Raw genomic sequence first — 24,539 nt, forward strand, 5'->3', positions numbered from 1 at the left:
GTGACACACAAGATGCTCTCTCCAATTTTCTCACTATTTCCTTTCATCGATTTTGTGACTTCAAAATACATTTTGGTACAGTTTCCCTCCTATCTCTAACTCAAGATTATAGATTCTTAGCCTTCTTTACATTTTGATTTAAGATTCCTATTATCAAATCCACTACCTCAAAGGTTACAGAAATTATGACAAAAAGGCGATAGAGTTGGACTGATGTAAGGAGGGGATCATTCTAGATGTCAAAAAGGCTTTGGGAGGCTTTGAAAGGGCCAACCAACTCAGAAAGAGTCTCAACACTGACTTTGGGTTCATGTAGACTCGATTTTGCTGCTGGCAGGGAGTGCATCGAGAAGCAGTTAGGAAGGTGCATAATAAAGCGCGAAGCAGTTTTGAGCTCGAATTCTACCTTTGCATACACATACATTCCACAAAATCATTCTCTTTCTCGCTACTTAATGCTTCCTCCAAGGCATTCAACATCATCAAAATCCGATCAATAGAAGAGGAGACCGATTTGCAGACCAAGGCTAAGCACTTGTGCGCTACCCATGCGTTGATCCTGTAGGGGTGACTATTTACCCTTTCGAACTTATGTATACTGGTTGTACAGTACATGGCCATCCTATGTAGTCATCGAGGTTGGAGATGTTTGATTTATAAGCCACGCTAGCCCATAAAGATTACGGAGCAATTCTGCAAAGCAAAATATTGTCATGATTAATTCAAGACACATAAATCTCCACTTCGTTTCGACGCATATTTATTCTGACCACCAGCACTTTAGCATTCCAAGTGAACGTACATACCGCCGGGCTTTCTGACATGTCATAATCCGTATCCCGAAACACGAATGCGTATAAATCATGAAAGGCTGTGGAAAGTAATCATCATCTCCCTCCTGAATCCTATCTCTCAGAATCTCAAATGGGTGATGCGGGTAAGTTCGGATAAGCTCGAGAGTGGGTGTTTCTTTATATCTGTATACTTATAGACGTAATGCCCTCCATCCGTCCATCTATCACTCCCTCACCCTCATATCCATACCCATATCCTCTCCGTCCCCATCTCACCCATCTCACCCAGCCCCATACCCTTTCCATCCATCCATCTCCAGACTCATTGCATCCAGAATCCAATATAGTACCCAATTGCCACATAAACACAATACAATAACATAATTTTACATCTTTCCCGAAGACTAAGAACACCTACGATGGCGTATAGGCTCCTCATCATCGCCTCACTCTCCTTCTTTCCAAGTTCCCTCCTTCCCTCCTCCCTCCTTTCCCTCCCTTCCTCCTTCCCTTCCTTCCCTCCTTCCCGCCTGCCCTCCTTCCCTCCTTCCCTCCTTCCTCTCCGTCCCTCCTTCCCTCCTCCCTCTCCTTCCCTCCTTCCCTCCTTCCCTCCTCCCTCCTTCCCTCCTTCCCTCCTCCCCTTCCAATCCCCCACAAGTAAAGCAAACATTCCACCAGACCCGCATACCATCCATATCCCATATCCCATATCCCATATCCCAATTCTCATTTTCTTTAGCCCCAGCTTCGAACTTATTTCTCTCCCCCTCCCTCCTCCCCTTATCTCTATTTCTTTTCCCATTTTTCAATCTCTCACACACACAGACTTTCTCATTCCATTCTCACTTCCATTCCCATTCCAGACCACAAGCGCAACAACCAGAGAAAAGACAAAGAAGCAAAGGAAACTAACACATATGCATAGGTACATATAAGATTAAATTCAAAACAAATGATAGAGATCATATTTAATTCATTAATCATGAACCCATAATCAACTAGATACCCTCTCCCCTTCATACTAAACGAAACTCAAGTTTTCCCAGCCATTAACTTTTGGTATCGATCGTTCTGTGCTATACATGCCGATTCGTATACTGCCATATCATATCATATCCTCTCAATTCATTACATTGCACATTAATCCACTTTTTGATTTGCGACTTCATTTCTTTCAGCCAATCCCTTTCACCATCATAGCTGTCAAACACCCCTCTTACAACAAATACCTATAATCAGGGCTCAAATCTCCCAACTCCGTCTTCTCAGACTCCGTGAGACCCAGATCCCTGGGTCTCCTATCCCTCTGGCGATTTTCAAACATGACTGCTATGAAATAAAGCAAACACGACATCGCGCTCAAACACAAAAAGCCCAGACAGATTCCATATCCCGTTCTGTACTCCGGAGCATCTTTCGCTAGGAAAGCATAGGTAGCGATGATTCCTCCTATGTTACCGAATCCGACTTGCCAGGCCGTGCCCACGCTGCGACGGTGATGACCGCCGAGATTCATGTTGAACCAACAGACTATAACTGGCATGGCCGAGTATGCACCCATGGCGACGAGGAACAGCGCTGCGTATTGAAGTTTTGTATTATCGTGAACGGTGAGAAGGATAGCGAAACCGGTGATTGCGACGCAAATCGGCGCGATGGTGAATGCGAATCGATGACGTGTGAAATCCGATGCGAAAGCAATGCACATTGCGAATGCGAATGCGCACGCCCATGGAGGAACACTGTGGAGTTGTGTTTGGATTGGGGAGTAGCCGTAGGTGGAGATGATACCTGGGGCGAAAAATGCGTATCCGTAGGCTGGGATGATCATACCAAAATACATGAAGCCTCCGAGAATGACTTTGTAGTCTTTGAAGACCCTGCATGCATCTTTGAAAGTGATTTTACGCTCTGCTGCGCTTCTTCCTTGGTCTACTTGGAGACGGGCTTTTACGTATGCTCTTTCATCTGGAGTGAGCCATTTTGCATCTTCTGGGAATGAAGGAATGAGGAAGAAGAATGATAGAGCGACAACACAGGTAAGGACTCCTTCAATGATGAAAATCCAACGCCAGCCAGAATATCCTCTCAGTCCATCCATTTTCCCAATACCAGAAGCGAGAAGACCACCGAATGCTCCAGCCAATGTGGTACTACTGAAGAAGAAGGAGTAGCGACGTTGAGCTTCAGATCGTTTATACCACATACCGATGAGGTAGAAACAACCTGGAAACATACCGGCCTCGAATAGACCGAGGAAGAAGCGGGTTGCGAGGAGACCTGAGAAATTTTGTACTAGCCCTTGACAAATACTTACGAGACCAAACAAGAACATGAGAGACGAAAGCCAAATGTTTGGATTCAGACGTTTCATGAGGATATTGGATGGAATTTCGAAGAAGACATATGGTACGAAGAAGATGGTCAAGGCGGTGTTATATTGCGTGCCGGTTAATTTCAAATCTGTTGAGAGTTTGAAAGATTTGGCATTGGCAATATTGACTCTGTCCAAAAAGGCCAAAAGATACAAGATACATCTACTACAGTTAGAATGGAAATTCGAGATACATAGTAAAGTTTACTTACAAAAATGGGATCACCCGTAAATCGATTTTTCGCATAAGTTTTGCCTCCGTTGTATGCGGGGGACAAACCACGTGCAATTCATCGAATTCCGATTGACCCTCCGCCGATGGAATATCTGGTACATAGCTATTGTTTCCCTTATAGGCGGCTTCTTGATCCTCCGATAATGAGGGTTGAGGGGAAGATCCCGTTTCTTCTGGATCGAGTTAGACTCACCTCGGAAAACGTAAAATTCTGGGGTTGGGCTGAGCTGAGCTGAGATATGGTATTGTATCCTCGGTAGATCACTTGATCTATCAGATATCCAGACAAATTTTCTGCCATCGAGTCTGTTTTCTATACTGGAGCTCCGAAAGCTATTGTGATAGAATAACAATGGTGACGATATAAATTATTAGCAAAGAACAAGTTGGCACTTACTATTTTTTGATCCGAATAAACCCATTTTGATACTCCTTTTCCTTGGCTACCGCCGAAAGGCCAAACTCGATTAACAGGACACCTTTATATTACCCCAGAAGGCAAAATGCACGGGTGAGTAAGAGTGTAATAAAAGAAGCACGAGAGAACAATCGAAAAGAAATATCAAAAGAGATATTGAGCTGCTTTTCAATCAACCAAAACCAAAGCTTACCGTGCGTGCATACTCCGGACTGAGAATACTTTATTTAACTAGTGATTGATCGGACACCTACTGCAGAAGTGGACAAGGGATGAGGTTGTTTATCCCCGCAATTAAATTCGGAGGTTCATCGAATTAATTGAAGCCGAGGAAGGGAAGAGTCATCTTTCTTTTGATTAGTGAGGATATTCTTGAGATTTGCCGTGTTGCCATTCACTGTTCTACTACATCCAACATCCATACGCCCATACCATATGACTCGGGTAATGGGTAACGAGTGATAAGTGTCGTTTTGTAGCTTGTATAACTACCTGGGATGCCTTTCGCTTTTGCTTTTGTACATGTACATCAACATTTTCAATGTCTTTGATAAGCTCTCAGTAGCAGAAACCAGGGGAAACTCTCCATTGAAGCAAGAATTGAGGTTGCTGTAACTTTGGCTTCATGCCCACGTTTCCCACCCAAGAATCATCGAAAATCTTCACCGAACATTGTGTAATACAAAAGGAGGATAGGTATCTAACATGGGGATCTTCCTTCGAAGTTGGAGATCCATAGTCCAAGGAATTCCTACTGGGTATCTTGACGTTGTGACTCTTGAAAACAGTGGATTGGGTGGAGAATTCCAAGATTTAAAGTGTTTGCGGGGGAGCTTAGCATTGTTCCCCCAAACCGGTATCGGAGAAGTTCTTCATTTATTCTACGAAGGACAGGCTTTTCTGCTGGTTTGTATTACGCAGCAAGGTGTGGAATGAGTCTGGATCTTGGAGTCATCCATTTTTGGATGGGTGTGAGGGCGAGGGTGACTCGTGAGGCACCGCGAGGGAGTGGGAGTGGGATGAGGAATTGAAATTGAAATTGGTCTGAAGAGATATGGATCGGAGAGTTTTCTACGGGTGGAAAATTGTAGTATATCCGAAATGTTGCTGTTGAGTACGAGAGCATTACCTATGTAAGTGAGTAAATATATCCCTCTTCCATTATATCAAGCATCTCTTCACATCTATCTAGCCTTGTGCCCAGATTGGTGAGACTCCTACTTAGGTAATTAATTGTTGGAGAAACCTTGTCTACACCGTAGAAGAAAGTTCAAGAAGTGTTCGATGCTGCTTTTGATTTGAATCTCATGCATGTAACTCGGGGAGTAGCATGCACTATTGGAAAAGAGTCATCATAACGATACAATATTGTGGATTCAAGAAAATGAAAATCATTGAAGCAGCTCCAGTTTTGATAAAGAAAGAGTTGACTTTAAATGGACCACCTCGACCACCTATGTATAGTGGTTATATGGATAAGTGATGTAAAACCCACTTTTATTAAAAACTTAACTGTTTTTATATATTCTATTATTACTTGAAATAATTCAAACATATATTGAACTATTTCCCTTAAATTTCGACTTTGAATTTTTTATTTATTTATAAAGATTTACAAAACTTTCAAAGATCTTAAAGGTTTTAATAAACTATTTAATAGAATTATTAAGGAATAAACTCATTTTAATATATTAGTATATTGAAATCCATATTTACAATACTTTTTTTAGCTTTAGTTCACTATAACAATTTTCAAAGAGCATAATGTTTTAATTGATTAAAGCCTCTATATATAGGGAAGAGCTCGACCACTTTTTACCGTGTTTTACAATACTCACCCTTCCAACCTTCGTAAACACGGAATACTCGGATATCCCGTGCCCGTATCATAATCACAAGCCTCATTCACAAGGCTACCTATGGATCTATCTATCTATCAATGCTGGACCAGACAAGGTACCTCTTCTTCTTCTTCTTCTTCTTCTTTCGTAGCCAACCAGTCTTTTGAACAGGTGACCTATGAAAAAGTCTGGAGAGGGAAGTTGGGAAGGTTGAACGCGCGAACAAACGCGTCTTGGATTGAAAATTTTCAAGTCTTCTTTTTTGTTGAGTTTATGTATATCGACAACAACATATCAGAGCATGATATTCTACATCTTCATCTTCTCATCTGGAGAGATAATTAAACGTTTTTGCTTTTGCCTAAGTATTCCATCTTTCTCTTCATTCCATAAACCTTCTTTTTCCAACTCAACTGGTACTTAGCTTGAGATCTAGGTAGTAGCACTCCGTCATATTCTTGGTTATGATATTTCCCCAAAAGCCGATGTGTTATTCAGTATATTGGGTAGGATACCCAGGTGGGTCGGCCGGTAGGTATTGACGTGTTGAATGAAGGTATCTATGCAAGTATCTACGCAAGTATCTTCTTGTATATGGGTCATGAATTCATAGCATACTTGTTGTAAGTACAGTTGTACATCACGAGGAGATATACCTGTCAGGTATCAGAAAGACTTTATGAAATAATTGTTTCCAGGTCACAACCATCAATAGGATGTTTGAGTAATCAATCAAGGAAGCAAGCAAGCAAGCAGGCAAGCAGGCAAGCAAACAACAGAACGAACGACCCTCCAACTTTAGTAAGTCTTACATCTTATCAATAACCTCCTTTTTCTCGACTAAATTGTGGTGGGTGGCTTTAAAAACCTTGATATGAGTCGTTTTGCCTCGTACTCTGACTTGATTCACTAATAATACTTGTAGTGTTGACCACGAGGAACCATCCCATTCCATATTCTCCTATCAGGTGATTCTTGGACAAATTTACCCCTTCATCTTCATCAATATCGTCTATTAGATATTGTTTCCATTCACTTGTGGACAGAAAGGTATGTGGTATTTGTTTGGATTTATATCTTCACTCATTCTACTCCTGCAGAGTGAGTACCCAACTTATGAAGCTTTTGATTCTGGGAGTCCTTCTCCGGCTTAAACCTTGAAACCTTGGTACGAAACAATACAATACGACATAACGCAATACAGCACAGCACAACACAACATCAAAATCATAATCATAATCATAATCCTAATCAATTTTTATGGTATACACATACACATACACATACACATACACATACACATACACACATACATCCATCTTCAATCCTCTAACCGCCTGTTGTGGAAACTAACCGCCCACCTCATGTTATAGTATACTACTATCTCTACCGTACACCACCAAGAAAGGGCGAACCAATCTACTATTATTAGTCAAAGGGTAGCCTTTTCCTCGATTGATTAAAACCTTGTTAAACAACTTAAAGCAAAGACAGCAAAGACGATTTCACGACTCATTTGAAAACAGGAAATCGAAGCTTTTCTCTGCCCTCTTTCTCTTTCAACTCGATATTCGATCCGAATCCATAAATTAATCTTTCTTGCGATTACAATTATTTGCTTTCGGTTTACCCTTCCAGCGACATTAATTACAGCAGTAAGGACACTCGGAAAACATAGGGTTGAGCATCGATGAGCTTGCCTTGCCTTGCCTGTACAGTCTATCAGTCTATCAGTCTATCAGTCTATCAGTCTATCAGTCTATCAGTCTATCAGTCTATCAATCCACCAGTCCACCAGTCCGCCACTCAGTCAGTCAGTCAATCCATCAGTCAGTTGAATAATTGTAAAGAGTGGTGGCACCGAGGCTGAGGATCGGAGGATCGGTCAAGAAAGGAAAGGGAGAAAAAGGTTTCGGGCTAAAATCACTGGGCAGTCAAAAATTGAACAACCACGACCACAACCAATTTTAGCTCCAGACTTTCGATACGGTGGTCCTTAAGAATCTCATCTCACAATTCCCCCAATTCCATTTCCTCCCACATCTTCAAAGAATTCGAGAAATCGTACAACAACATCATCCACCATCCACCACGACAACCACACATCGGCGGAAAGAAAAGGCTTTCTTTTCAAATAATTATACCTGTCGCCATCAAATCTCATTTGATTTCTAGTAAATATATTCAGCCTTCAGCAAAAATTATTGTACGGATCCGGGAAATCTTTGGATGAACATTACACATTGACACTGATTACGGGTGGGGAAAAAGCGATTCGACATTCTCAACACCGTCGATTGAATTTCACCCATACCTCATTCATAACCCATCTGTTGAGACGAGGTAGACACCCAATCATAACATGAGTGTTCCTCCTATATCATCTCTCGCATCGAGCGATACGGATATCGATCTCGAAGCTGCATTCAGAGAGTCGCTCAGTATCGCTCGAGACGTCGTCAAGGGAGTGTTATTAAAGTCTCTTCGTGTTTCATTCGAAGGTCACAATATTAGTTTCCCAGCTCAGCAAATACTTTCTGGTGATGAGACATATAATACCCTTCTTACCATGCGAGATCTAGAATCACCCACAGGCATGACGATAGACAATAATGTTATTCAGCTTCCATATTCTGGAAATATCATTAGTTCAACTTCTCAACCGTCTGCAATGAGTGGTCAAATGAATCAAATGGCTTTCTCACCCTTGACTACGAGCAATGTTAACTCTCACATACGTCCTGGAAATTCAATACAACAGCAACCATTCAATAATTCCAGTTATCGACCACAATCTTCCTTTAATGCCACTCAAAGTCAAACCGAACTTCCACAACTCTCCAATGTATTACGAGCAGTGAACACAAACAACTACACTCAACAACAAGCTTACCCCTCCAGCAATAATTCGTATTCACTCTCTTCGAATCAACCTTTACGTCCTCAACTTCAGCAACATAACCCTGCAACTAAATACCCCCAAAATATGGACGACCTTTTCTCCCGATCGGATTCAGTTCTTGCCTCGCAAATCCCCGCGAATCGAAGCAACTTTCAACAGCAGATGATTGCTCGATTACAAAAGGATTCTCGAACTTTCGCAAATCAATCCTATTCAAGCTATGGTGGACAAGGCCTAATTCTTAATCTAGAAAGAACGAGTTCGAACAGTTCAGCTTTATCCAGTTCATCTTTACCAACTTTGGCTCCGGCGCAAAAACTCCCACAAACTGAAAACCTACTTGTTGTAGAATCTCGATCGAGTACGCAAAGTCGGTCAGAAACACCCATGGACTCGGAAATGACTAAAGCTACCAACCCGAGGAAGCGCAAGGTGCAAACAGAAGAGCAGAAGGCCGCTGCGAAGAAGGCAAGGCTACTGAAGATTGCTGGAAAGGCTGAGAACGCTGAAAAGACAAATAAGTTGGAGGTAGTAAGTGCCCACTCACTGATACATATGTCGATAGATCTAACTGTTGTGTGAAGGTAAAGAAGAAAGAACTTGAGATACCAGCAGACGTCGTAATCCGCATTCTCGAATTTTGCCCTCCTATATTTCTCCGAAAGGCTCGTACTATCTGCCGCAGCTGGTGCAGATGGGTTAGAGACTTGAAATCTATCCATATAAATTGCCGCAGGGAAAACTATGGTTACAATTTGCCTGATGAAATTCCAGGGCTATCAGCAATGCAATATGTTGATCTTCTAGGAGGAAAAGGTTGCATGGAACCTGGTTGTAAGAACAAAGATGCTAGCAGAACACATTGGGCTTGGAAAAAGAGGTGGTGTCTCAACTGTTGGAAGGGAAAGATCGAGAGAGAAGATCGTATCCAGAAACATCGTCAACACAATTATTCCCTGCCTGTCATTGACAGACTGTTGGCGTGCATTCCAGTTAGCATGTACGACTCTTTTGGCAAACCTCATGATTACGTCGAAGAAGGAGACCCTGGAGCAATTCAAACGTCGACGCACAGACTATACAAATACTACTTGATTGCCGACGTCGAAAACATCATAAAGGAATATGAAGCACTCACACCCGATCCATATCGTGAGGATCCTACCCACAATGATGCCCAGAAAGCCACCGCCCGCCAGATTTGGGAAGAGAAGATGGAAAAGTTAGAAGAAGATCGTGATGCTTTCTTCGAAGCAAAGAAAGCCGAGAACGCAAAGGTCATGCAACTCGTTTTACAAATCGAAGCAGCAGTCCGTGAGAAAAGAGCAAAGGGTCGCAAGCCGAATGATGCTAATCGCGAAAGCCGGAGAATTCTCTTCCTCACTTTTGCGAAGCGAGATCTCCCAGATATTCCAGAGGACTTCATCATCAACACCAAGCCATTCAAAGCAGCCGTTCGAATTTTCAGAGACGGTGGCTCGGAACGAGGTTGGAGAGCATTGAAGCCGAAGATTCAAGAAGTCTACCAGCAAGAGCAGTCGAGAAAGAATGATCAACAAGTCATCGTTTCTGCAAAAGACGTACCAAGCCGGGGTAATTTAGACGAAGACTTTCAAATGACTGGGCAAGATCTCGAACACTTTGAGCAAGCCAACGATGCCCTTCGACAACATGGCAATCAAGGTCTGCAACAAAACACACAGCAAAGTCAACTGGAAAGATATCAAATCCCAACACCAATCACTAGCAATAGGTCGTCTCTTGCAATGATCCACGCTGGTTCATTTGATTCTGGCAAGAGCGCCGTGGCTACAGCTTTACGACCATTGAACAATCCGACAATGACGTTTCCTGGTGGCCTTCCGCTCCCCAATGACTCTTTGCTCAACACTTCTCATAACAATAACGGCCCTTCTGTCAGTTCATTGAGCAACATTTCCCACAATAATGGCTTTACTACTAACTCATTGGCCCGTCTCTCTGGAATCAATAATGGTTCTCTGATGGGTTCAACGAGCGTGCCTTCTCGCAGCAATAACGGTTTTCCTACCAGCTCAATCAACTCTCTTACTCAGAATCATAATTCCATGATATCCTCTAACCCCGCTTATGGAAACAATGGGCTTCCTGCCAGTACAATGTCAATTCTATCTCAAAACAACAATAACATGGGTTCATCGAGCACTACTTCCCGCAATATTTCAATGACTCCGCTTCCTCAAAACGGTAACAACTCTTTCATGGGTTCATCGAACAGTGGTTCATACAGCGCAAATAATAATCTCGCCAATTCCATGGCTCCTCGCTCTCAAAACATGACCAATTCCTCCATGGGTCTGTTGAGTAATAATTCTCGCAGCACTCAGAACAATAATGGGGATTTCATGAAAAGTGCTTCTTACAGCAATAACAACTTTGCTGCCAATCCAATGGCCTCTCGTTCTCAGAACATGAATGGCGCGAATGTCAGTTCACCAGAAGACTTTTTCAAGATGAATCCTTACGCAAATCCAAATCAAATGTCTCAGAGTAATAACGTCTCTTCTGTCAACTCTCCGAGCGACTTCTCTGGCCACTCTAACTACAATAATGCTATTAATTCCGGCTCTTCGAACCATCTTAATCAATGCAATAATGTTTCGTCCCTCTTGCCTCCCCCTCACTTGGGTTACGCCTCTCAGAATAACGTTGCTTCTGTCAATTCATCGAATCAAGTTTACCAGAATAATGGCACCTCGTCCAATTCATCAAACCTTGGATCATCTTCAACTTCACGAAGTGCCATGGCTATCTCCTCGATTATCACAGGAACTCAACCTCAAGGCAATTGAGCTAATATTCTCCAAGGGACAATAAATCTTTATTCTGGACAAGCAAGCCATTCTATCATGTGCGACATGTATCGATGGCACTTTGAAAGAGCACCTTGAGAAAACATTCTCATTCAATTTTTATTTCCCATCACAATCTATTTTATTTCTTTCGGCTTTCTTTTTGAAAAATGTTGGCGCAAAGGGAAGCGCAATACCCCTATAATGAAAAATGGCTACAATCAGGAGTTTATCATTTGCGATTATGGTAGGGGTCGGTGGATGCATATAAGGGTTATGAGGTTTCATTGATGCATACCATGCGGTGGCGTCTTAGAGGCTGGTTTATACTCGATTGATTTTTAATGACATGGTGGATTGGGCATCACAAGAAACGTATAGTTGGGGATGGGGCGTTTTAGCGGCATATGGATACGAGCCATTGATTTTCCCCGGTTACTTTTTCCCTTCGCTTGTTCATTCTTATATTTTCAGTTCCCGTTGCAGATGGTACGGGATTGCACATTGAACGATTGTGAAATGGAGCTTCTTTCGGTCCATGAAATGCTATTCAGTGAGAGGAAACAATGAAAGAATAGAAGATCAAACGAGATATATTCAAGAAATTTGCGATTACGCGTTGATGAACGGCACGGTGTGGAACGGATTGGTGGGCCTGCTTTTTGGGACTTACTTATTAGCATGATACATACATATATTGTACTACCAAGCACATATGTGCATCGCAAACTCATGATTCTCTTGGCCCTGATCAGCGTGATTTGATCTCGAATGGGCAAATTAGCAGAACTCTATTATTAATTATTTCATCTAATAGATTGTGATTTATTGTGAATTCTTCTTAAGTAGCAATGTGGCAATACTATTCTCAATTTATTCAATCTCGGACAGTAATGAATGTCAACATGCCTGGCATTTTGACAACATGTTATCTCAACGCTCAATCATCCAATGGGTCAAATAGTCCAAAAAATCAATGATCTACATCTAATATCAGCCTTATGTTACTCTCCCTGCTATTTATAGAAAATGGACATTGAAGCGGCCGCTAGCGGATTGGGAGCCTCGTGGACTGTGGCTCTGGATTGTGGATTGGTTACGTGGGGAGTAATGATTCAAAGATCTGGCATGTGAATAGCTTTCGTAATGTAATCATGAGATTTTTCATGCCACGGATTACTAGGTAGTTTGATACATTCTCCTTTAATCTTCAATATTCAACCATAATTGTCGTTTCTATTTTGCGCCCATTGTAGTTATCGAGATTTGTAAGACAACAAGACTTTGAGAGTGGATTGTAATTGAGGTCTGGTCGACAAGAGAGTGATGAATTAATGGGAGAATTGAATTAAGATTCATAGTGAGGGATAATAATAATGGAGGAAGGGTTAGATTTGGATTTGGGGCTGAAGGCTGCGATACGGGAGGACTCGGGATCCCGGATACAGTCACAGATGCCAACACAGCAGATGCCATCGACTATGCAGCAATCGCAATCGCACACCCAACAATCGCATGCGCAGAAATTGAGAGAGGAAGCTGCACGAAGAGGGGAGATGAGGGATAATTTGATAGGAGAGAAGGCGCCGAGACTGGAAAGAAGTCCACATCCATATCATAAACGACATGAGGAGATCCCGTTTGGGAGCGAAAGGAGTGAGAGGAATCCGGTTGTTGGGAATTCGAAGGGGGAAGAATGGACTTCCCGAGTGTCTGCCTCGAAACCGCGTTTTTTTAAACCCTCTTTCAATCTCAGACCTTCTAGTTCTCGAACGAGAACATCTTCTTCTGGAGCTCCCGTCTCGCCATCACCTCTACGTTCGGCACAAAACACAGACGATGAATTGTATAATGGTTTTAGGGTAACGGTCGATGGGTCGTCAAATGGGTATATCGAATATACGAATAGCGATAGTGGGACTGAGGCAGATGATGAACATTTTCTCAAAGGTCTGCCTGCTCCGAGAATAAAACCGCATAAAGGATTGAGAGGTGCAGATGGTAGTATGTCAAGTACGCCTAGTCCACTGTTGAGTCCGGCGATTTTGGATGATGAAATACATTGGAAGGAAAATGGGAGGATCAGATCTACAGTGCCGACTTCGAAAATACTTACGGAGGAGGAACAGAGAAAATTGATTGAGAAGTTTAAACAGAGAAGGAAGGTTGAAATTGTGAGGAGGACGACTGAGGCCTGTTTATTATGTTTTGTTGGGGGTATAATATATCGGAGTCAAGGAGTTGAGGAAATACTCTATTTGTGGAAGAATGGTATGCTTTTATCTCCAGACTTTCAGAAACTATGCTGACTATGAAGAACTTGGTTGTCAAATTCTTATCATAAGTGGTTTAATAGCTTTATATCCACTTCGACTATTACGACATCTAAGCTCGCGAACGCCATGGAGTTCGCCATTCCCTCTTACTATACCTGCAACATTTGACCCGGCTCCTTTATTATATCCTCCTACAATAACAATGCTCGTTTCGGTTTTACTTTCAGTCAGTGATCCTAGTGGTCTATTACCAAGTATGATACTTGCGATATCCACATTACCAAAACGATTAATACCTGCTATTGGAGGTCTTGAAGGGAGAGATATGTTACATTGGGTATTGGCATGTATGCCATTATTTACGACAACATTGACCAGAGCTCCGTTCTTGAGTAGAGAGTCATTACCTCTGAATCCTGAGGTTCTGGTCTTGATACCACCACTTCACCAAGCCTTATGTACAACACTTTATTACCTCACAACTACAAGTCTCCTAGCAGCTGAACTACAATTGTTATCAACTGCACTTATCAGTTTACTACTCAGAGCATCATCTCCTCAAGCTGTAATTCTCAAAGCACTTCTTTGGGGTGGTGGTATAGGGGTTCTGATTACTTGTACACATGTTCTTAGATGGGGTGTTGTATTAGCTCGAGTCCCTACCTGGAGATTTAGAAGACCTGATCCTAAAAATTCGGGGTTCAGGTTCAGCAAGAGGTCTTTATCATTTGGTACAAATACTTTGAGTGTTTTTGCTAAAGATAGATTTGTCAGTGATACGAGTGACGATGAACTTCATCGTCATTATTCACAGGGAAAGGGTGGAAAAGTACATTCTTCAGAATTTTCTCTCTTAGATGGGGATATTTCAGGGATTTCAAGAAGAAATACTCTACCAGGATCTAGTCCTTCAAGATTAAAAACTAGAACACCTTCGGGTCGGAAGAAAAGATCGGCTTCTATCAGTCTTCAGTCATTTTCTAAGTTAACATATAAACAAGCTACGATTAGGAAATGGGCATATGCTGCTTATGTGTATATATGTATCCTCGTTATTATCCTAGTGGCTATCAGAGAATACGTAGGCAGAAAAGCATTGCAAGGTTATGAACCTGTGGGATGGGCGCTGGGATATATGTTTGGAGACTTACCACAATTTCGATTCGAGGTTGTGAAAGCGAATTTGCAGAGATGGATTCCGTTACCTTCTCGTTCTCATGCTTCAGATGATTTAGAGTTACACGAACGAGTAAAGATTTGTGCGGAAAGGGGATGGGTGGAACGTATTCGCACTCAGGATTTCGGCGCGGCGAATACACGGCTTATACTCTTGGGCTACTGGCTTCTTATTATCATTATGGGCCTCGCGATTGTGTTCCGTCTTTCAAAAATATATGAGGTGGATACGAGGAGAAAAGTTTTTCATTTCATGATGGTTTTTATTCTCTTGCCATCGACATTCGTGGATCCGAATTATTGTGCGTTGGCTATGGCGCTGGTGTTGGGTGTATTTTTATTGCTGGATCTCCTGAGAGCAAGTCAGTTACCACCGATTAGTCGGGCATTGGCGAAATTTTTAACGCCGTATGTGGATGGTAGGGATTTGAAGGGACCGGTGGTTGTTAGTCATATTTTTCTGGGGGTAGGATGTGCGGTGCCTTTGTGGTTGAGTCTGGGGAGTTTGTCTTCTTTTTCTTATTCTTCTTATCCTTCGACGGGAGTGCTTGATTCTGCTTCGGGATCTGGAGTCGCTTCTGAGACGATTTTGTCTTCTGGGTCTTTTGAAAGAGGAGGAGGAGCAGAAGGGGATGCAAGAGATCCGTGGAAAGGATGGGAAATCCCCCAGAGACAGAGGGAAATTGCTATGGTGGCGGGAGTTATATGTGTAGGATTGGGTGACGCGGCAGCGAGTCTGGTGGGGAGAAGGTACGGAAAGAGGAAATGGTATTGGGGAGGAGGGAAGAGTTTAGAGGGGAGTATGGCGTTTATGGTTGTCGTTGCGGTGGCGTTGGTGGCGGCAAAGGGGTGGGTGAGAGGAGGTGGATGGGAGGGAGAGATGGAGGGAGGAGATGATTGGATTGTTACAGTGGGGAAAAGTATTGTGGCGGCGGGAGTGGCGAGTCTGACTGAGGCGGTTCTCACCGGGGGCAATGATAATGTGGTGGTGCCGGTGGTGCTTTGGTGTTGTGTTAAGGGGTTGGGGATTTAGCTTTATTAAGCTTGGGGGTTACACTTTGGTGGGGGTGGAGGTAGGGATAGGAATACTTGGAGAGATTAACGAGTACTGTATCTACTGAAATGAGATAAAATCCAGGAAATGAGGGATAGAAAAAAATGGTCTCTTGTGAGTGGGATTTGGCTTTTGGGATTTGGGGATCGGGGATAGAAGGGGGGTTGAGAGGGATAGGTGGATGGATAATGAGATAGATGCCTATATGTATAGAGGGTAGAGAATATGAGGGGTGGGTTGAGGTGAAGGGAATTAGGGTGAAAGGATATACGGGTATAAGAAAATGAGAGTATGAGAAGAGAAAGGAAAATGAGAGTATGAGAAGAGAAAGGAAAATGAGAGTATGAGAAGAGAAAGGAAAATGAGAGTAGAGTAGAAGAATAGAAGAGTAGAAGAGAATGAAATATATATTAGATGATATAATTTGATATGATTTGATATGATTTGATATGATTTGATATGATTTGATATGTATCATATCGACGAATTGATTATCTATCTATCTACCTAGATATAGAGATCTATAGATAAAAGAGAAAGAGAGAAAGAGAGAAAAGAAGGATGAGAATGAGAAGAATGAGAGAAGAGAGAAGAGAGAGATGGGATTTTGAGAAAAGAATGTAATAATAACATATGAAATATATCAATATCAATATCAACATCTCTCAATCATCATGAATCAATCATTACATCTACTACTCTCATTTCCCGATACCTCATATCTCTCCTTGTACCTCATACCTTTTATCCACGAGTGGGTGCATGGATTGACGGGACACCTCCCAATTTTCAATGTTTTTCATGAATTTATTCTTCAATTGTTTGATATCAGAATTTGTATTTTGTTTGTTTTATTTCTGTTCAAGAATTATAACAATTCCTAAAATACATAATTCAATACATCAAAAGATATTCACAAGTTTGGTCTTGTATTGTCCCGTAAGTCCGTACACCCACTGGTGATCTCATATCATTACCCTCCTCAACAACACCATCGCACGAACCCCCTATACAAATTCCCACACCACTACATCCCCATTCCTCCTCCAATCATCAATCCAATGGGTATTTCTCTCCCTCCAAATCTCCTTCATTTTCTTTCCTTTGCCCGCTCCCTCTTTCGCTCCCTCCAAACCCCCCTCATAAAACTCCCTAACAACCTTCTCCACCCCCTCAAACCCCACTATATACCTCGGCCAGATCTTCTTCGCACCCCCCATCCCCACTCCCTCCCCCTCCTCGTCCCCATCCACCAGCATCTCCTCCCTCAAAAACCTCCCGGGATCATCATAAAACCTATCCGCCTCATCTCTGTACCGCTCTCTCTCCGCACCCTTCAAATGCACAGGGGGATCGCACCCTAGCGCCCAAGCGCCCAATCCCCTATACACCAATTGACTTCTCCACGGCGTGCTATGACAGGGCATGAGGAATCCCACAAATGGTTTCGCGGCGTCGCCTTTTTCCTGGTCATCCCAATCTGGGTTTCTGGATGACCCCATCATTTTTTGGGCATATTGGGAGTTTTCTTCTTTTTTGATATCGTAGTTGATGTTAAGCGAAGGAGGTGCGTTTTCATCGAATGAAACGGGGTAATGTTTTAGATATGTGTATGCATCTGGAGAATGCAGAGGGATTCCTTGCGCATCTAGCATTTCCGCTTCGTATCTGTGGCGGATGAATGAAGTTACGGATATGACGGCGGATTGGTGGATTATTGTTGTGTAAGCTGCCAGGGCTATATTGAGGAGAGTGAGAATGGTTAAAAGAGGTTTGCGGATAGTTTTGGTTTCGATTTTTGATTTCGAGGGATTGCTTGTGGGGATTTGAGTTTCGCGTGTGAAAAATGATGTGATTGATGGTGCGGTTAAGAGGAGAAGAATAGGTAGAAGTGGGTAGATGAATCGAACTTCTTTATGAGAGATTGTGCTTAGGACGAAGATCATCACACCAGTGATTTGTGTTAATATTGTTTGGAGGTTGGAGGTGAATTCTGGATTTGGTGTTGTAGATGGTGTGTAGGTTTTTAATGTCGAAAGAATCGTGAACGGAAGATAAGTGAGTAATAATAGTGGTAGACCTTGGGAGAAGAAATAATGCCAATCATTTTTGCCGTAAAATACGGCTAGATTTTGAGAGATATTGAAATGAAGCCATTGATACGGTGGAAATGTCCAATCTCCAAAGTAGAGACGATCGGAAATAGCTGAGATGATGAGGATGATCGAACCACATAAGATGGCTTCTCTAAGGAGAATAATGTAATCTTGTGGGATAGGCGATTTAGTTGTCTTGGGGAATACTCCAGGTATGAGGGACATAATGATTGGCATTATGACACAAAACCATATTAGAAGGTTGGTTGGTCTAAGAATGCAAGCAATACCTGCAAGAAGAAGGGAGTATCGAAGACTGTTGTAGTTAGATGATGAATCTCAAATATGAAACTCCAGAAATCTTACTGGTTTACTGATTCCGTTGTTTTGAAAACGCCTCTAGATATGGACACGGTTGATGCCTCTTTCGTTCCCTCTTTAATTTTCTCTCCAGAATTAATTGCCATACCCCAAGGCCAAAAGTACAAAGCAGTAATTGTTAGACTAGTTTCCAAAGAGTTTGAAAAAGTCCTTGTTGAACAAAACCAATTCCAGGGACTTAATACACTCATGAGAAGCTGAGCAAAATTAGTTTTCCATTCCTCTAAATATTCAAGATATAAACATACAGTAACATAGCCAGTTCTACTACCCAATCCATACATTTCCTCTGCCATTTTCCAAGTATAATAATCACAAGCTGCGGCAAATATAGCTTGAATAATATTTGGCAATACAGCTAAAACTTCAGCTCTAAATTGAGGAAAGAAATTGACAAATTCCATAGGTTTATTTATTAAATAATACGCAGCAGCAAAAAGCGTTGGATGTAATGAAGATCGTAATTGATAATGCCATTCCTGTTTAGACTAATTAGTATCTACTATTCGAGCGCAGCGAGCTATGGGAGTTTGGGGGCTTGCCCCCATAAAGGAGAAACAGCCAATCGATTTGAGCTGGTATTATATGGAATGATATGAACAAAGATATGTATATGACGCTCCGCTGGCCCTCCCGGGGGGCCGAATATTTGGAAATAGCATATCAAGAAACTATAACAGGAAACTTTTCCCAGTTCTTTCCCCCTTCCCCCACTTCCACCAGTAAAGCCACTACCATAGTCTAGTTTCCCTTCCCCTCTTCGTTTCTCATAAACCATCCACACTTCCCTTGCCCAGAAGCGCAAAAAAGGAATCAAAATATAACAAATTTGAAAGATCACATACCCAAGTAATCCAAGCACCACTCCCCTCTCCAAAAGCCAATTCCCAAGCCGGTTCTAAAGCTTGAAAATACTCATCTGGTTGAAAGAAAGTTTTGACGAGAAAAGAATTAAAAATTCTAAATACTAGAAGGAATGTCCAAATATCTTTTGCGGTTTGAATGTTTACTAGAGCGTGAAGACCATTTTCTTGGATGTCTGAATTTGAGAGGTTGTGGTTGGGGTGATGCGGAGGAGGTGATGGTATTGTAGGTGGTAAAGATGATTTTACCTCTTTAGTAGAGGTTGGAATTGGATTGGACATGACGATGAGTTGTTCATGAGGATAAGATAGGATAAGAAAGGATAAGAAGAGAGGGAAAGAATGTAAGAAAGAAGAAAAGTTTGAGATATCCAATATATGTATGTATCATGTACAATTGAAGGATATATAAATTGTTTTTAGTTTTGATAAGGTTAGGCGATATAATTTCCTAAGAAGCTGCCCACGTGTTTGTGTGGTGGAAGTAGTTGCCGGTATTTACCCGACCAAACATTGACCAGCTGATGCCTAGATGCCTGAATGCAAGAATGACATCTAATTAATCATTTTCAAGGTTTCCTGTCGAATGTCACCAATGCTACCAATGCCACCAGCCAGTCGTTTGAATTACCAAATCTTATATCAAGAAATCAATTGAATCTTCTGTATCGCTATCATTATCTCTGGGCTTTTGAGAAACTATGGTTGATTGGAACCTTTATATGTATGTATGTATGTGTTTGTATGTACGATGTATGCACTACACTCATATACACCCGATGTTGATGGTATATGCTCGAGATGCTTTCACTCTAACAGAGCAGATCATCATATCATTCAAACCATATCTAACCTCTCATACTCAATCACTCAACCACTCCATCATTCAAAACCGTCGCTGTTAGAAAAAGAAATGTTTCCTGCTCTTCCAACGAATGCTTCCTTGGAAGACTTGTTCCTCCATTCCAAACCCCATTCCATCCAATCAAATTCGGAACGATTATGCTTAGAATATCAAAGCCCCAATGATAGGATCCAAATGAATCTTGGACCCTCTAAATCCTCTCTTCACCCCCGAGCGACTAGGTACATGCAGAAACCTAGACGATGCGTATCCACTAAAGTGCACCCTAAATCATCATCTCCGCCTCACTCGAACCCTATAAGCAAGGGGTGACGAGGGACGGAAAGCAACGGATGTGTTTTGGAATCTTTTGTTCCCCTAAGTGCAGGTATAAGCAGGACGGACAGGAAACGCGAGTAAAATGGCAGAATGGTCTTGATTTGGGAAATTTCTGTTAGTCAAGGAAGAGATCAGCTGGGTGGGAAGATGGGATATACTTGCACTTAGGGGTTTAGTGAGTTTTTGATGATGAAGGAAGAGAAGTCGATAGATATGATTTTCTGCCCATCTATTCGAGTATATAAAGAGGCGTGAATCCCTTGCTTTGGCTTGACTTGACTTGACTTGACTTGACTTGACTTGACTTGACTTGACTCGACTCGTTCTACCATTGATACTTTTGATATCGACAATTTACATACAATTTATAAATAAAGCGAAGATTATACCATAAATACAAAGTAAGTTATAAATATTGTACTAAATAGGTACTTAATTCATAGTTTTATTCCTTTGGTGTACTTTTAAGTACAAGCAAGCAAGTTTCCTTTCAAACATTCATCCCACTTCATCCCACTTCCTCCTACACTTCCTAACAATCATTACCACAAATAACATTTACAACTACAACTACAACTACTTACAATTACATATCAAAATTCTATCTCCTCTCACATTTTCAATTTCTAACATTATCTCAAAATAATAGTAACAATCCAATCCACAAAACACAACCCCCAAATACTTCCATCACAAATCACATTCCCATCAAACATGGCTCCCCACGCAGACACCCTGTCCACCACCAACGGTACCGGTAGCACACTTAAAGCCACCGCCCCCACCTTCTCTCCCGTAACCAGCATCCCCGAATCCAAATACCATTCCACCTCCACCGCCTCCGCCATCCACGACGAACACGCCTACGCAGCTCACAACTACCATCCGCTCCCCATCGTTTTTGCCCGCGCCTCTGGATCCTCCGTCTGGGACCCCGAGGGAAACCACTACATCGATTGTCTCTCTGCCTACTCCGCCGTCAACCAAGGCCATTGTCATCCGGAGCTCGTGGCGGCTCTGTGTGCGCAAGCTCAACGTCTAACGCTTTCCTCACGAGCATTCCATAACGATGTCTTCCCTAAATGGGCGGAGAAGATTAAACAGGTTTTTGGCTATGATATGGTTTTGCCAATGAATACGGGAGCTGAGGCGGTAGAGACGGCGATCAAGATTGCAAGGAAGTGGGCGTATAAAGTCAAGGGCGTTGAGAAGGATAAGGCGCTCATTTTTGCGGCGGCGGAGAACTTTCATGGAAGAACGGTATGTTGCACAAATCTTTTCTCATCTTTTGATATCACTCTGTACTTGAGTTTCTACCTCCACCTCCATCGCCTACCTTCCCTGAAGCAGCCGGAGGGCCAGCGGAGCGTCATTTAAAACTTCTTCATGGAGACAAGCCCCCAAACCCCCATAGCCCGCTGCGCTCGAATCATTTCTATTGTATGATACTAATGCCACATCTACATTATAGATGACCGCAATTTCCATGTCCGTCGATCCTGAATCTCGCGATAACTATGGTCCATATGTTCCAGGTGTCGGTGCTGAATGCCCAACTACCAAGAGACAAATCAGATTCAACAATGTATCTGATCTCGAAATTGTTCTCGAAGCTCACGGAAAGAACACTGCTGCCTTTATCGTCGAACCAATTCAAGGAGAAGCTGGTGTTGTTGTCCCAGATGATGATTACCTTGCAAAGGTTCATGCTCTTTGCAAGAAGCACAATGTCCTCTTGATCTGTGATGAGATCCAAACTGGTATTGGTAGAACTGGACGTATGCTTTGCTCAGAATGGTCTGGTATTAAACCAGATATGGTTACTCTCGGAAAGGCCATTTCTGGTGGAATGTACCCAGTCTCTTGCGTGTTGAGTTCAAAAGAAGTTATGCTTACTATTGAACCTGGTACTCACGGTTCCACATACGGAGGTAACCCATTGGGTTGTGCAGTTTCCATTCGTGCTTTGGAAATCATGGAAGAAGAAAAATTGACTGAGAGAGCCGAAAAGTTGGGTCATGTCTTAAGAAAGGGATTGGAAGATTTCAACAGTCCCATGATTAAGTTAGTTAGAGGAAAGGGTTTGTTGAACGCTATTGTCATTGATGAGTCAAAGACTGGTGGTCACAGTGCTTGGGATTTGTGTATGTTGATGAAGAGCAAGGGTTTACTTGTAAGTTTTTTCTTTTCTATTTCATGATGGAAAATTGTTTGAGTAGAAACGGCTAACAATCTATAGGCCAAACCAACCCACGAGAACATCATTCGTCTTGCACCACCTCTTGTTATCAGTGAGGAAGATATTCACAAGGCTCTCGCCATCATCAAGGAATCTATTGAGGAACTACCAAATCTCAAAGGCGAGAAGGAAGATGCCGTTATTCCTGCAGGCGAGAAGAATGTCCACATCCCATTGGAAAATTAAAAAAACTCCAATTGTCATTTAGTACACGCATTTTTTTATATTTATTTTTTTAAAGAGGTTTTGTTTCGTTTTTCGGAGAAGGGTTTTTACAAAAGCTTTTTGGGTATCTACTGTTTTTACTTTTTCTTTTCTCATTACAAAGATGTTCTACGATCTAAAATGGCATCGGCGAACGGGAGGGAAAATGATACATAAACATGACGTTTTGCGAGACTCTTCTTTCATGAGTTGCAATTACACCAGGAGTTTTTTGGGGGTATCTACTGTTTTGGGCGACCAAAACATGACGTTTTGCTTGACTTTAAGTCGCAATTATACCTAAAGGCATTGGGAAGAAGGAGTTTTGATTTTTGGAGGTATCTACTGTTTTTCTTTTGCAATTTACTTGACGATTAAGCATTGAAATTCTTTTGATACAATGAAATGCAATGCAGTATCGGGAAAAGTGATTGGGTGGAAAACATGACGGTTTGCTTGACGTTACGGAACTATAAAGTTGAAGTCGCAATCATACCTAGAGAGCAAAGGCATTTGGGAGGTTTTTTGTTGGGTGGGGGTATCTACTGTTTTTTGATCTATCTATCTACCTCCTACTTTCCTTTGGGCAATGAAGAAGGAAGAGATGGTTGGCTGATGGATGGATGGACGGAAACATGACGTTTTTGCTGGATGCAACGCACCTTGTTATTCTTGGGATTCTTGGGATGGGGTGGGTTGTGAGCAAGTATACCTACCTACCTGTGTGAGGAGGTCTTTGGATGAGGAGGGGTGAGGGGGAGAGTTTGTATGTATGGTATTGGGATAGGATAGTTTGGCATAGCATAGCATAGCATATCGAAGCATAAAATATCCAATTACCTCGATATGAGAATGATAATCAACCTTATGGTCGGATGTGACATGTGAGATATGTGATGTTCATTCCTCGTACTTACGCACGACTACCTATTTTCCACCAACAACATACATATCCGCACACATATCATATCAAGCATCCTTACACAAACACACTCACTTACAAATAGGTCAATATAGTCATGGATCACCCACTCATATTGTGATTGATATATCTGTATTATCCTATCCTATCCTACCATAAACTATCCTATTCCATTCCAATCCCCGAAATCCAACATTCTAAATCCTGATCATTCTTAACTGCCTCTTCACTTGCGAGTTGACCAACTTCCTAGCTTCTTATCCACAACCTCCACTACCGCAATTCGCGATATGGTATGAAGACATCTTCTCGAATACTAATTATGATGCAATTCAATGCAATCCATGCACGCACGCATATCCCATGCTCCCCTTCCCTCATCCTCCTAAACACAGCCAAGCTTCAAAATAAAAAAAATCCCTCAACAACCTCCCAAACTACCAATTCAATCCAACAAGTAAAATCAAAGTCCCAACCAAACACCGAATCCTTGGGTGTATTACGCCAATAAGAGAGGAGAGGGAGTGTCCGATTAAATCCATCCATCCATTTGCGTGTGCGTGTCTGTTTCTATCGAACACCTTCAATTCATCCATCCCCAATCATAACCTAACCCCATTGAATCTTGCAAAAAGAGTTGGAAAAAAAAAACACTGAGCAATTTGTGATTCACAAGCTCTCAGTCTCTGAAAATAACGATACTAGTGTGGAGTAAAAAAAAACGCCAATCTTAACCATTCCAAACCTCCA

General features: G+C 42.1%; 5 protein-coding genes across 5 annotated transcripts; 3 read left to right on the forward strand and 2 right to left on the reverse strand.

The window, feature by feature from the left end:
- Positions 1–2,010: 2,010 nt before the first annotated feature.
- On the reverse strand, positions 2,011–3,825 carry EAE97_005569 (uncharacterized protein; the record flags this gene model as incomplete). The annotated part of the gene is made up of 3 exons (XM_038876081.1): positions 2,011–3,331; positions 3,381–3,576; positions 3,801–3,825. The coding sequence occupies 3 exons, from the start codon at positions 3,823–3,825 to the stop codon at positions 2,011–2,013; spliced, it is 1,542 nt and encodes a 513-aa protein (XP_038733418.1).
- Positions 3,826–8,024: 4,199 nt separating this feature from the next.
- On the forward strand, positions 8,025–11,395 carry EAE97_005570 (uncharacterized protein; the record flags this gene model as incomplete). The annotated part of the gene is made up of 2 exons (XM_038876082.1): positions 8,025–9,095; positions 9,149–11,395. The coding sequence occupies 2 exons, from the start codon at positions 8,025–8,027 to the stop codon at positions 11,393–11,395; spliced, it is 3,318 nt and encodes a 1,105-aa protein (XP_038733419.1).
- A 1,172-nt stretch (positions 11,396–12,567) lies between these two features.
- On the forward strand, positions 12,568–16,278 carry EAE97_005571 (uncharacterized protein). Its single transcript, XM_038876083.1, has 2 exons — positions 12,568–13,666; positions 13,713–16,278. Exons 1-2 carry the CDS (start codon positions 12,772–12,774, stop codon positions 15,878–15,880), a joined length of 3,063 nt encoding a protein of 1,020 aa, XP_038733420.1. The 5' UTR covers positions 12,568–12,771; the 3' UTR covers positions 15,881–16,278.
- Positions 16,279–16,908: 630 nt separating this feature from the next.
- EAE97_005572 (uncharacterized protein) lies at positions 16,909–19,523 on the reverse strand (the record flags this gene model as incomplete). The annotated part of the gene is made up of 4 exons (XM_038876084.1): positions 16,909–18,313; positions 18,364–18,575; positions 18,627–18,857; positions 19,224–19,523. 4 exons carry the CDS (start codon positions 19,521–19,523, stop codon positions 16,909–16,911), a joined length of 2,148 nt encoding a protein of 715 aa, XP_038733421.1.
- A 1,195-nt stretch (positions 19,524–20,718) lies between these two features.
- On the forward strand, positions 20,719–23,728 carry EAE97_005573 (uncharacterized protein). The gene is made up of 4 exons (XM_038876085.1): positions 20,719–20,825; positions 21,074–21,684; positions 21,896–22,597; positions 22,664–23,728. Exons 2-4 carry the CDS (start codon positions 21,139–21,141, stop codon positions 22,847–22,849), a joined length of 1,434 nt encoding a protein of 477 aa, XP_038733422.1. The 5' UTR covers positions 20,719–20,825; positions 21,074–21,138; the 3' UTR covers positions 22,850–23,728.
- The last annotated feature ends 811 nt before the right edge of the window (positions 23,729–24,539 follow it).

Source organism: Botrytis byssoidea (assembly GCF_014898295.1).
Source record: "Botrytis byssoidea strain MUCL 94 chromosome Unknown BBYS_009, whole genome shotgun sequence".
NCBI lineage: Eukaryota > Fungi > Ascomycota > Leotiomycetes > Helotiales > Sclerotiniaceae > Botrytis > Botrytis byssoidea.

What these genes read in the sequence shown, in the direction of transcription:
- EAE97_005571 (XM_038876083.1), top strand. Translation starts at nt 12,772, where the DNA reads ATGGAGGAAGGGTTAGATTTGGATTTGGGGCTGAAGGCTGCGATACGG. An exon ending in ACTCTATTTGTGGAAGAATG is followed by an intron (nt 13,667 to 13,712) that starts GTATGCTTTTAT and finishes CTGACTATGAAG; the next exon opens with AACTTGGTTGTCAAATTCTT.
- EAE97_005573 (XM_038876085.1), top strand. Translation starts at nt 21,139, where the DNA reads ATGGCTCCCCACGCAGACACCCTGTCCACCACCAACGGTACCGGTAGC. An exon ending in AGAACTTTCATGGAAGAACG is followed by an intron (nt 21,685 to 21,895) that starts GTATGTTGCACA and finishes TCTACATTATAG; the next exon opens with ATGACCGCAATTTCCATGTC. An exon ending in TGAAGAGCAAGGGTTTACTT is followed by an intron (nt 22,598 to 22,663) that starts GTAAGTTTTTTC and finishes AACAATCTATAG; the next exon opens with GCCAAACCAACCCACGAGAA.